This window comes from Muscardinus avellanarius (assembly GCF_963383645.1).
Source record: "Muscardinus avellanarius genome assembly, chromosome: 3".
NCBI classification, from domain to species: Eukaryota; Metazoa; Chordata; class Mammalia; order Rodentia; family Gliridae; genus Muscardinus; species Muscardinus avellanarius.
This window is the reverse complement of record NC_137788.1, coordinates 115943471-115954529: the sequence shown is the minus strand read 5'-3', so window position 1 is coordinate 115954529 and position 11059 is coordinate 115943471. Positions and strand designations below refer to the sequence as shown.

At 48.8% G+C, this 11059-nt stretch overlaps 1 protein-coding gene across 1 annotated transcript; it reads left to right on the top strand.

Moving 5' to 3' along the window:
• Positions 1 to 10040: 10040 nt before the first annotated feature.
• Positions 10041 to 10436, top strand: SMCP (sperm mitochondria associated cysteine rich protein; the record flags this gene model as incomplete). The annotated part of the gene is made up of 1 exon (XM_080691593.1): positions 10041 to 10436. One exon carries the CDS (start codon positions 10041 to 10043, stop codon positions 10434 to 10436), a length of 396 nt encoding a protein of 131 aa, XP_080547719.1.
• Between the last annotated feature and the right edge of the window lie 623 nt (positions 10437 to 11059).

Genomic DNA, 11059 nt, shown 5'->3' with positions numbered 1-11059 from the left:
GACTCTTGTCTGTTTCGTATATAAATATAAAATATAAAATGCTATTTGATGCCAAGCGTGGTGGCACATGCTTGTAATCCCAGCATTCGGAAGGCTGAGATCGGAGGATCAGGGTTCAAGGACAGCCTCAGATACTTAGTGAGTCCCTTTGCAACTCAGTGAGACCCTGTTTCAAAAGAAAGAATAAAAAATAGGGCTGAGGGTGTAGCTCGGAGGTAGAATGCCCCTGCGTTCCATCCAAGGTATCACAAAAATAAAACGCTATTTGAAAAAAATGGTTGCAGTTGTATTTGAAAACCTCTACAAAATACTGTCATTTCTAAGCATCAATAGCTAGTCTATTAGAAAAAAATCACAAGTGAAAATTATCTTCATCAACGCTCTGAAAAATATGTCATTGTGATATAAATAACACATTAGTACATTAGTGTTGTTCTTACCATGTAGTCTGCATTTAAGGTTGAAATAATATGCCTAATTAGAGTGTCAGAAGTCGGAGAAGTCGGGTGTATTCATTCAAGTCACCCCTCCATGCCACTCTGGCATGGGGCTGTATTTCTATTTTCTGTATTTCTATCTTTTTAATAAAGTTCTTTAAATCTTCAAAAAAAAAAAAAGAAGTCAGAGAAGTCATTAGCAGAGTGTCTGATTCTAGGACGAATGACCTTTACACTGGGCACGAATTAACATATTAACATGCAGGCTCTTTTTAAATTTTTTTGTACTAAAAATTGAACCCAGAAACATTCTACCTTCAAGTTAAACCCCCCAGCCCTTTTTTATTTATTTTATTATTTATTTATTTATTTAGCTGTACTGGGGCTGGAACCCAAGGGCATTCAACCTCTGAGATACACCCCCAGCCCTATTTTTTATCCTTTATTTTGAAACAGGGTCTCATTGAATTGCGGAGGACTTCACTAAGTAGCTGAGATTTGCTGTGAACCGCAATCCTTCTGTCTCAGCCTTCCAAATGCTGGAATTACAAGCGTGCGCCACCACGCCCGGAAGTTCCTAAGGCTAGCCTTGAACTTGCTATCCTCCTGTCTCAGCATCCCAAGTACTGGGATTATAGGCTTGCACTCTGAGCCTGGCTCACATGCAGAATGTCTGGTTAATCCTTGACTTGGTGAATACTGTGGTCCGGCATATAGCAATACCTTATGCTTAATAAATTGCATTGTTTGTTAGCTGCCAGGGCCTGAAAAGGGTTTATTTGCAACAATTGTTGCTCTATTTTTATGTAAGCCAATTGTAGTCCCTAAAGAAAATTCAGCTGGAAAGTGATTACCATAACTTACAGAGAAAATATTTCTAATTATCTCCCATCTCTAATTTTTAATTTTTTATTTTCTGTGATATGATACTTAAATTAGTACAGCCATATGTGTATGGAATTTATCATTATTTTAAAATACTCATCCAAGCTGGGCGTGGTGGTACACACTCATAATCCCAGCTTATGGGAGGCTGAGACAGGAGGATCGCAGTTCGCAGACAGCCTCAGCTACTGAGTGAGGTCTTTTGCAACTTAGTGAGAGCCTATTTCAAAATAAAGAATAAAAAATAGGACTGAAGGTGTAGCTAGGTTCCACCCCCAGTTCTGCAAAAAAAAAAAAAATCATTCAAATTACTTATTACTTTCCAATATTATTATATTCTTGAGATACTATTTGCTGTTATTGGATATTACACATTTTACTATGCATTTTGTGTGTGTGTGTGTGTGTGTGTGTGTGTGTGTGTGTGTGTGGTACTGGGGTGGAACCCAAGGGCTTTCTACTTCCGGGATATACTCCCAGACCTTTTTTATACTTTATTTGGAAACAGGGTCTCACTAAGTTGCTGAGAGCCTCACTAAGTAGCTGAAGCTGGCTTCGAACCTGCGCGATCCTCCTGTCTCAGCCTCCCAAGCGCTGGGATTACAAGCGTGCGCCACCATGACCACTATTTGTATTTCTTGAATAAAATCAAATATATCCTTCTATTATTTAATTTAAAAAATTGCATATGCCATGCCCAAATATTTTTTGGAAAATGTAGCTCTGGAGCAACAGCAGTCAAACCTCTATTAGTAACAAATATGTGTGCTTTTGGTTATTAATACATTCTATATACATATTACTGCACTAATATTAAGTATAATGTGATGGAAAATAAAAACATTTAAAAATGAAGGGTGGATTAATAGGAATATTTCCTCTGTGAGTCATGTTGACCACCTTCTAGCATTGTGTAGAGTCTCCTTTGGGGACCAGAGTTGGCTTAACCAAAGTAAAGGTTACCAGAGCTAAAGCCTTCCTATGCCACGTGTGGTTTATAAAGGATCGGTGTAGATATATACCAGACCACAAGGGGGCAGACCACCGTGGCTGAGCCCCGCCCACTTAGACCAGCGGTGAGGTTTCCAACACTGCTCTGAACCTGAGACATCTGAAAGTGCCCGCCATGATGTTTCATACTAAATTGGCTTATTCAGAAGATGAACTGAGATGATGTCTTCAAAAAATGTTTCTAGACTATAAAATACTGCACTTTATGATTTTTTTTCCAATAAATTAGAGGACGGATCTCGTGCTTTTTGGTCCCTTGGATTTTGTCTCGTGTGTGTCTGTTCACGTTTTCCTCTGCCTTCTGTTCCCTCTGGTGTCCTTCTGGTTCATTTTTCCCTTCTAGCCCTTTTCTCTTTCTATCGGTGTTCCTGTCTCAACTGGACATAGACTTTATACCGACTCTCTTGTACTCGTGTAACCTGCTCTAATTTAACGTCCACAAGACTGTATAAAGGAGCACTGAGTCTATCCCCATACGACACACCAGGAATCTGAGGTTAAGTCGTTTGTGCAAAGACTCCGTGCTGATAAGCTACAGAACAGAGCCTTCTATTCCGGCTGTACAGGGCCTCCAGTCAGGACTCGGTGCTCCTCAGTGAGACCCTGTTTCAAAATAAAGAATTAAAAAATAGGGCTAAGGGTGTAGCTCATCACTGTGTGATGAGTTCAGAGGAAGCGTCTCTGTTTTGTTTTGTTTTGTTTTGTTTTGTTTTGTTTTGTAGCACTGGGGATTGAATCAAGAGGCATTCTAATTCCAAGCTACACCCTAGCCGTTTTTATTTTTTACTTGTGAAATAGGGTCTTGCTAGGTTGCTGAGAGTCTTGCTAAACTGCTGAGACTAGCTTGGAACCTGCAATTCTCTTGTTTTAGCCTCCCGAGTACTGGGACTACAGATGTGGGCAGCGGTATTAAAAGTTGTTTACTGATGTGTTTCTAAATTAGAGTTTGAGAGCGTGAACTATATTCCAATGATCTTTTTCGCTGTGCTCTTTAAGACAAGGCCTGGAGGACATTAGATATTTAACGCTCATGTTTGGAGTGGCCAAATGCTCATTTGTCCCTTAAAATAACTTTCTCCTTCAGGAAAGAAATAAAGCAGAGCCAGACGCTCCCGCCGGCAGGGGGCGCCAGCGAGCCAGCCCTCGGTCCTAGTCATGGAGGCTGGCAGGATTGTGATGTCATAGACGCTTGGGATCTCAGAACCTTGGCCCTGGGAGGCAAAGGGGCCCTTTGGCTCAAAAGACTTTGACTTCTGACAGCTATGGACTCGCTGGGCTGCTGAGGAAGATTCATCACCTTTGTCAGAACCAACCAAGGGAACAGCACCCTCAGGAGCAAGTATGGAATTGTGAACTGAAGGCAGAGAGAAGCTGACCAGCCAGGTAACTCGGAGGCCTGTCTGCCTCTGCTTCATTCATTACTACTATGTCCTCCTCCTCCTCCTCCTATTCTCCTTCTCCTCCTCCTCCTCCTCCTCCTCCTCCTCCTCCTCCTCCTCCTTTTTCTTCTCCTTCTCCTCCTCCTCCTCCTCCTCCTCCTCCTCCTCCTCCTCCTCCTCCTCCTTTTTCTTCTCCTCCTCCTCCTCCTTTGTCCCTCCTCCTCCTCCTCCTTTTTCTCCTCCTCCTCCTCCTCCTCCTACTCCTCCTCCTCCTCCTCCTTTTTCTTCTCCTCCTCCTCCTCCTTTGTCCCTCCTCCTCCTCCTCCTTTTTCTCTTCCTCCTCCTCCTCCTCCTCCTCCTCCTCCTCCTCTTTCTCCTCCTTTTTCTTCTTCTCCTCCTCCTCCTCCTCCTTTTTTTCCTCCTCCTCCTCCTCCTCCTCCTCCTCTTCCTCCTCCTCCTCTTCCTCCTCCTTTTTCTTCTTTTGAGGTACTGGGGATGGAACCCAGGGGCCTTCTACCTCTGAGCTACACCCCTAGCCCTATTTTTTTTTTTATTCTTTATTTTGAAACAGGGTCTTACTGAGTAGCAAAGGGCCTCACTAAGTAGCTGAGGCTGGCCGTGAACCACGATCCTCCTGTCTCAGCCTCCCGAATGCTTGTATTACGAGTGTGCGCAACCATGCCTGGCTCTTTTTTTTTGATACTGGAGGTTGAACCCAGGGGCACTGAACCTCTGAGCTACACCTTCAGCCCTTTTTTAGAATTTGAACCTGTGATCCTCCTATCTCAGCCTCTCAGGTGCCACCATTCCAGGCATGTATCACCACCGCCAGCCAGCCATTACTTCTTCACTCACTGAAGAACACTAATGTGTGGTGAGTTCGTTGTAAGAATGATGGTAGGTAAGATAGTGAGGTGCCTGGGCGCAGGACACTGAAGCCTGGAGGACAAGTCAGACAATCAGGGGAAAAAGTAACTTATAAGAATATCAGTGTAGCTGGGTGTGTGGCGCACGCTTGTAATCCCAGCATTTGGGAGGCAGAGACAGGAGGATCGTGATTTGCAGACAGACTCAGCTACTTAGTGAGGCCCTTTGCAACTCAGTGAGACCCTGTTTGAAAGTAAAGAATAAAAAATAAAGGCGGGCGTGGTGGCACACGCTTGTAATCATAGCATTCAGGAGGCTGAGACTGGAGGATCGCGGTTCGCAGACGGCCTCAGCTACTTAGTGAGGCCCTCTGCAACTCAGTGAGACCCTGTTTCAAAATAAAGAATAAAAAATAGGGCAGGGGGTGTAGCTCAGAGGTCGAATGCCCCTGGGTTCCATCCCCAGACCCGCATTAAAAAAAAGAATAAAAAATAGTCTGGGGGTGTAGCTCGGAGATAGAATGACCAAGGTTAAGGTTCCATCCCCAGTACCACACACACACACACACACACACAAAAAAAAAAAAAAAAAAAAAAAAACAGAGAGAAAAAGAAAAAGTCAGTATAGCCGGGGCTCATAATCCCAGTACTTGGGAGGCTGAGAGGAGGATCACAGGTTCGAGGCCAGCCTCAGCGACTCAGTGAGCCTCTCTGTTCCCAGGATCTGACCACAAGGGGCATGCTTAGAGGGGACTTGTGTGGGAGCAGTGAGGGGCCACCCTGGAAGGCGACTCTGGGGTCTCTAATGCCCTGGCACCCTCTGGTCACCAGGCTGAGAATAGCTGTTGTAGAACCCGCCCAGCCCAGGCCCAGAAATTGAATCCTATCAGCCTGGGCTTTCACAGACTCCAAACTGTCCCTCCAGGACGCTGACCTTGAGGGTAAAGAAAAGTAAAAAGACATACAAGAGAAGAGAAAGAAATCAAACAGAAGAGCTGTAGAGACAAGAGGGCGGAGGGAAGACAGAGTAACAGAGAGAAAAATAAATGACAGAAAAAAAAGGAAAAGGAAAGAAAGAAGGCGTCAGATGTGTGCTGTGCATGCCTGGAATCTCAGTACTCAGGAGGCTGAAACAAGAGCATCACAGGTTCGAGGCCAACCTCAGCAACCTAACAAGACCCTCGGCAACTTAGCAAGACCCTGTTTTTTTTTTTTTTTTTTTTTTTTTTTTTGTCTTTGTTTCTTGTGGTATTGGGGATTGAGCCCAGGGGCATTTTACATCTGGGCTATACACCCAGACTTTTAAAAATTATTTGTCTTGAAACAGGGTCTTGCTAAGTCGTTGAGAGTCTCACTAAGTTGTTGGAGACCATCCTTGAACCTGCGATCTTTCTATCTCAGCCTCCAAAGACCCTGTTTTTAAATAAAAAAATAAAAAGGGTTGGGGGGGTGACTCAGAGGTGGAATGCCCTGGAATTTAATCCAAAAGGAAGGAAGGAAGGAAGGAAGGAAGGAAGGAAGGAAGGAAGGAAGGAAGGAGAATGGAGAAGGGCTCTCTCCCTCTCTCTTCTCTTCTCTGAGCCTGATCTCAGGTCTGGCCACTAAGGAAGTGGCTTCAGACATCAAGGTGAGAGAGAGGGACCCAGGGCTCTCTGCACAGGCCCCCACCACCATACTCATCCCTCTGGCTAAATGTATGTGGCCAAGCACACAAGTTACATGCGTGCACGCGCACACACACCCTGCCAGCAGATCTGAACCCCGCTCCCGGCACCTCCCTGACTTTCCTCTTCCCTTTTTTATGCCAGGGCATCTCTGCCCTACTCCTCTCTCCACTGTGTCTCCCACGGCCCCTCCCTGTCCCCTCCCAGGCAAGTCTGGGCATCTCAGGCAGATCTGCCAGGGCCGCCTCCTCTCTGGGCGGCATCTGGCCTGGAGGGAGGCGCTGGGGCGTCTTGGAGCCCTGCTTCCAGAACATTCTGATTCGAACAGAAACAAAAGCCCTCCCTTGAGGGCAGACCAAATCCTGGAATCACTGGCAGAGGTGGAATCCTCAGTGAATTAGAGCCAACACCCCACCCAAAAGGGTCACTGTCTCCTTCCGGGTGAGAACTCATCTTGGTCCAGTTGCCTGCAGCCCCACAATCAGGGTCTCCCAAGTGTGAAGGGTTTAGACCAAGTGGCTGGAGACTTACAAGGTTCCCTTCCCTTCCCAAATTTCATTCCCTCCTGGGACTGTAGGACCATCAAAGCCCCTAAGGAAGGGGGTTCCCACCGACCTATTCCCCAGACAGCCACAAGGGGAACAGTAACACCCTTGGTCCTGTCCCCCTGAGAAAACCCAAGCTGGGGCTCCAAGCACCCGGGAAAGGCGTGAGGCTGACGGTCCCCAGTGGGTGGAGGCGGCAGCTGCAGCTGACTCAGTGGGACCCAGTTTGTCCAGCCCGAACTGGATTCAGATGAATCCCCAGATGAAAAGGGATTGAGTGTAAGAGCCTGACACCCATGATCCAGGGCAGCGCCATCCTTGGTCTGCTGAAAAGTCACAGGGTGGTTCTGATGGTGAAGTAGGTCATCTGGCGGGTAATCCTCAGTAGCTATCGATCCCAAGAGCCCTGCACACTTCCGGGGGAAAGATGGGGCCATGATGGGGCTTGCTGTCTCCCTGGGGTAGCCCTCCAGAAGACTTTAGTGGGACAAGAGGGGTGTAGTCTGTGTCCCCAGGAAACCCCCTATCTACAGAATAAAGTATTGGCTGCTGCGCATCTGGTAGAGTGTTTGGACCAGGGATAGCCAGAGTCCCAATGGCAGAGATGGGATGAGGTGTCAGGGAGGAGACCAAGGCTATCTTCTCAGGCTCCAGGTCCTGGGGTTTGAACCCAGGAGTGTTCTACCTCTGAGCCCACCCCCAGCCCTATTTTTTTTTTTTTTTTGCAGTACTAGGAATGGAACCCAGGGACATTCTACTTCCAAGCTATACCCCTAGTCCTAGTTTTTATTTTTTTATTTAGAAACAGGGTCTCACTAAGCTGCCGAGGGCCTCGCTAAGTAGCTGAGGCTGGCCGCAAACCTGCAATCCTCCTGTCTCAGCCTCCCAAGTATTGAGATTACAGTCTACAATGTCAAGCCCAGCTTCAGGCTCCAGTTTTTTTTTTTTTTTTTTTTTTTTTTTTTTTTTTTTTTTGGTGGTACTGGGGTTCCTGGAAGCCCCTCTACCTCGGGGCTACACTCCCAGACCTATTTTATATTTTTGAAACAGGGTCTCTTACGCCAGCACGGCTGGCTTCGAACCTGCGTGATCCTCCTGTCTCCGCCTCCCAAGCGCGGGGATTACAAGCGTGCGCCACCACGCCCGGCTTCAGGCTCCAGTTTTAAAGCCTAATGAGGAGGTACACAAAATCTCCACCTGATTCAGATAAATAGCCCAAACCTCAAGTTCTTCCTCCCTTGTACCTGTGATTACACATGGACACAGGTGTGTGCACGCGCACACACACACACACACACACACACACACACACACACACATCACCCGGTTCTTTGGGCCATGACTTTTGCCAGAGGCTGGACGGAGAGTGGTTGAAAGCTCACCTCACCTTGACAATTGTCGCTCCACGCCACACACCCACCTTCCTCCACCTGGTGACAGGGCTCTGATGGGCCGGGCGCCTCCCCACGTGAGGGTGACCTCACAAGCCGGGCCCCCAATGGGGGGACAAGCTCATGCTTCCTCCTCCTACATCTCCCCTGAGGCTGCATGACAACCCTGGTCTGCTGACTCCTGGCCTCTCCTGGCCCTCTGTCACGCTCTGGGCCCATGGTAGTAACTTGTCTTCCCAAAGGAAGAACAGGGCAGAAACCATAAAGGAGTTGTCCCCAGGGCCATGGCTGAGGCCCAGGCCCAAGGACCTTCCTGGGAGAACTTGGCTGTTTTAGTGGGGGAACCCAGGAGCATTCTACCTCTGAGCTACAACCCCAGCCCTACTTTTTATTCTTTATTTTGAAATAGGGTCTCACTGAGTTACAGAGGGCCTCACTAAGTAGCTGAGGCTGGCTGTGAACCATGATCCTCCTGTCTCAGCCTCCCAAAGACTGAGATTACAAGCATGTGCCACCACGCCCGGCTAGTTTTTTCTTACTCCCAGAAAACTCAGAAAATTATAAAAGTGCTGAACAGTAGAGTCTGAGGCCACCTACACCGTTTTGGGCTTGGAACTCACTCCTGAGATGCCAGGAGAAATGGCCTTTCTGTTTCATCTCACGATCATGTGCTGGCCCCTCACATGCTGAGTGCACGGAGCGAGGCAAGCTGGTTGCTCTAAGAATCCTGTTGCAGCCGGTCATGGTGTCGCACACCTATACTCCCAGTTCTTGGGAGGCTGAGACAGGAGGATCGCAGGTTCGAGGCCAGCCTCAGAAACTTAGCAGGACCCTAAGCAATTTAGCTAGACTCTGTTTCAAAAATAAATAAATTAAGCCAGGCGTGGTGGTGCACGCTTGTAATCCCCGTGCTTGTGAGGTGGAGACAGGGGGATCACGCAGGTTCGAAGCCAGCTGCGCTGGCTTAAGAGACCCTGTTTCCAAATTTTTAAAAAAGTATAAAAATAGGTCTGGGACTATAGCCCGAAGGTAGAAGGGTTTCCAGGAACCCCAGTACCACCAATAAATTAATTAATTAATTAATTAAAGTAAAACAGGGCCAGGGGTATAGCTCAGAGGTAGAACACCCCTGGGTTCAATCTCCAGTACCAGACACACTCAAAAAGAATCCTTTGTTCTCAGCTCCCTGTTGCTACCTTTTTTTTTTTTTTCAGTACTAAGGACCCAGTGGCATTTGACCTCTGAGCTACACCCCCAGCCCTATTTTATTCTTTATTTTAAAACAGGTCTCACTGAGTTGCAAGGGGCCTCACTAAGTAGCTGAGGCTATCCGTGAACCGCGATCCTCCTGTCTCAGCCTCCCAAATGCTGGGATTACAAGTGTGCTCCACCACGCCTGGCTGGTGCCACCTTTGACACTAGAACAGGCACGTGCTCTGGAGTGCAGTGGAACCTGGATTGAATTATGGCTTCAATCCACTTCCCAGTGACTGAGGGAGATCTCTGAACATCAGTTGTCCTTATATATCAAGGAGGGGCTCGAAGTACCACTTCTCAGGCTCGTAGTGAGAGCGCTGCCTGTGATAAAGTTTGCATGTGTTAACGTTTGGCTGCCTGACAGGTAGACCGAGGGAAGTCACACTGTTCCTCATCAGCTAGGACACCTGGGCGGGTTTCTTGCCTACCCTGTTCTTCCCATCCCTTCTCTGGAAGGAGCGATGGGCTGACCGTGCCCTCTGAGGGGTGAGGTATTGCCCGGAAGATGGATGTGTTTGGGGATCGGGGAAGGAGGAATAGAAAGCAGGCCCCAGCTTGACTTCTGATAAGAATATTCTTTTCTAGGAACTCCAAATCTAAGGAAGATGAGTGACCAACCAAAAAGCAACTCGTGCTGCCCCCCGAAACCCTCGTGCTGCCCCCCACAGCCCTCGTGTTGCCCCCCCAAGCCCACATGCTGCCCCTCGAAGCCCCCATGCTGCCCCTCGAAGCCCCCCTGCTGTCCCCCTAAACCTCCCTGCTGCCCTCCCAAGCCCCCCTGTTGCCCCCCAAAGCCCCCGTGCTGCCCCAAGTCCCCGTGCTGTCCGCAGAAGCCCCCCTGCTGCATCCAAGCCAAGTGCTGCAATGCGGAGTCAAAACCCGAGGCCGAGCCCGCACCGCCTGCGGCCCAGGAGAAGGGCTCTCAGACCCCGCCGCAGCCCCAGAGTCCCAAAAATGAACCCAAGTCAGGCTTCTGGGGGCAGAAGAAGCCCAGCAAGTAGACCGGTGCCATCACCGAGCCGAGGGGGATGACCGACCGCGGGGCAGGCTAGACCTGTGCAGAAAGCTGTGTGTGCGGTGACCATCCATTCCACCGGGCCAGAGACCCCCACCCTGGGGAGGCCCCCAACTGGACATGGAAGACCCGAAAGACTGGAGCCCTCTCTCCTAGTGATTGAAGTTCAGATACTCAGAAAATAAATGAGCAAGAGCAACAAAGACATCGCCTCAAATCACCTCGGCTGTCTGGGTCGAAGTCCAAGAAGGCATTCTAATAGGCAGGTGCTGGGAAACTAGAGTCCGGGCTGCAAGGCCTGCTGAGCCGAGTCAGGGCAAACGGCCCGTCGTGGCTTCTACACGGAGTCCTGCCCTCCAAGAACCCCGAGTTCCAGGCAGAGGGGCTGGCCACCTAAAACTCCAATGCCCGTGAGTCCTTGGGCAACAGCGTTGACTCCAGACCCAGCAAGGGCACCCAAGTCCCCGAAGTGGCGGCACTACCCCAGCCCAGAGATTGGGGCCAGAGTTCCCAAGTCTCAGTAAAGCGCAGCTGGCAGCAGCTGTGATGCCCTCCCTGGGCACTGACTCTGGGGTCAGAGGGCAGCAGCCCTCGAACAAGTCATTCGGC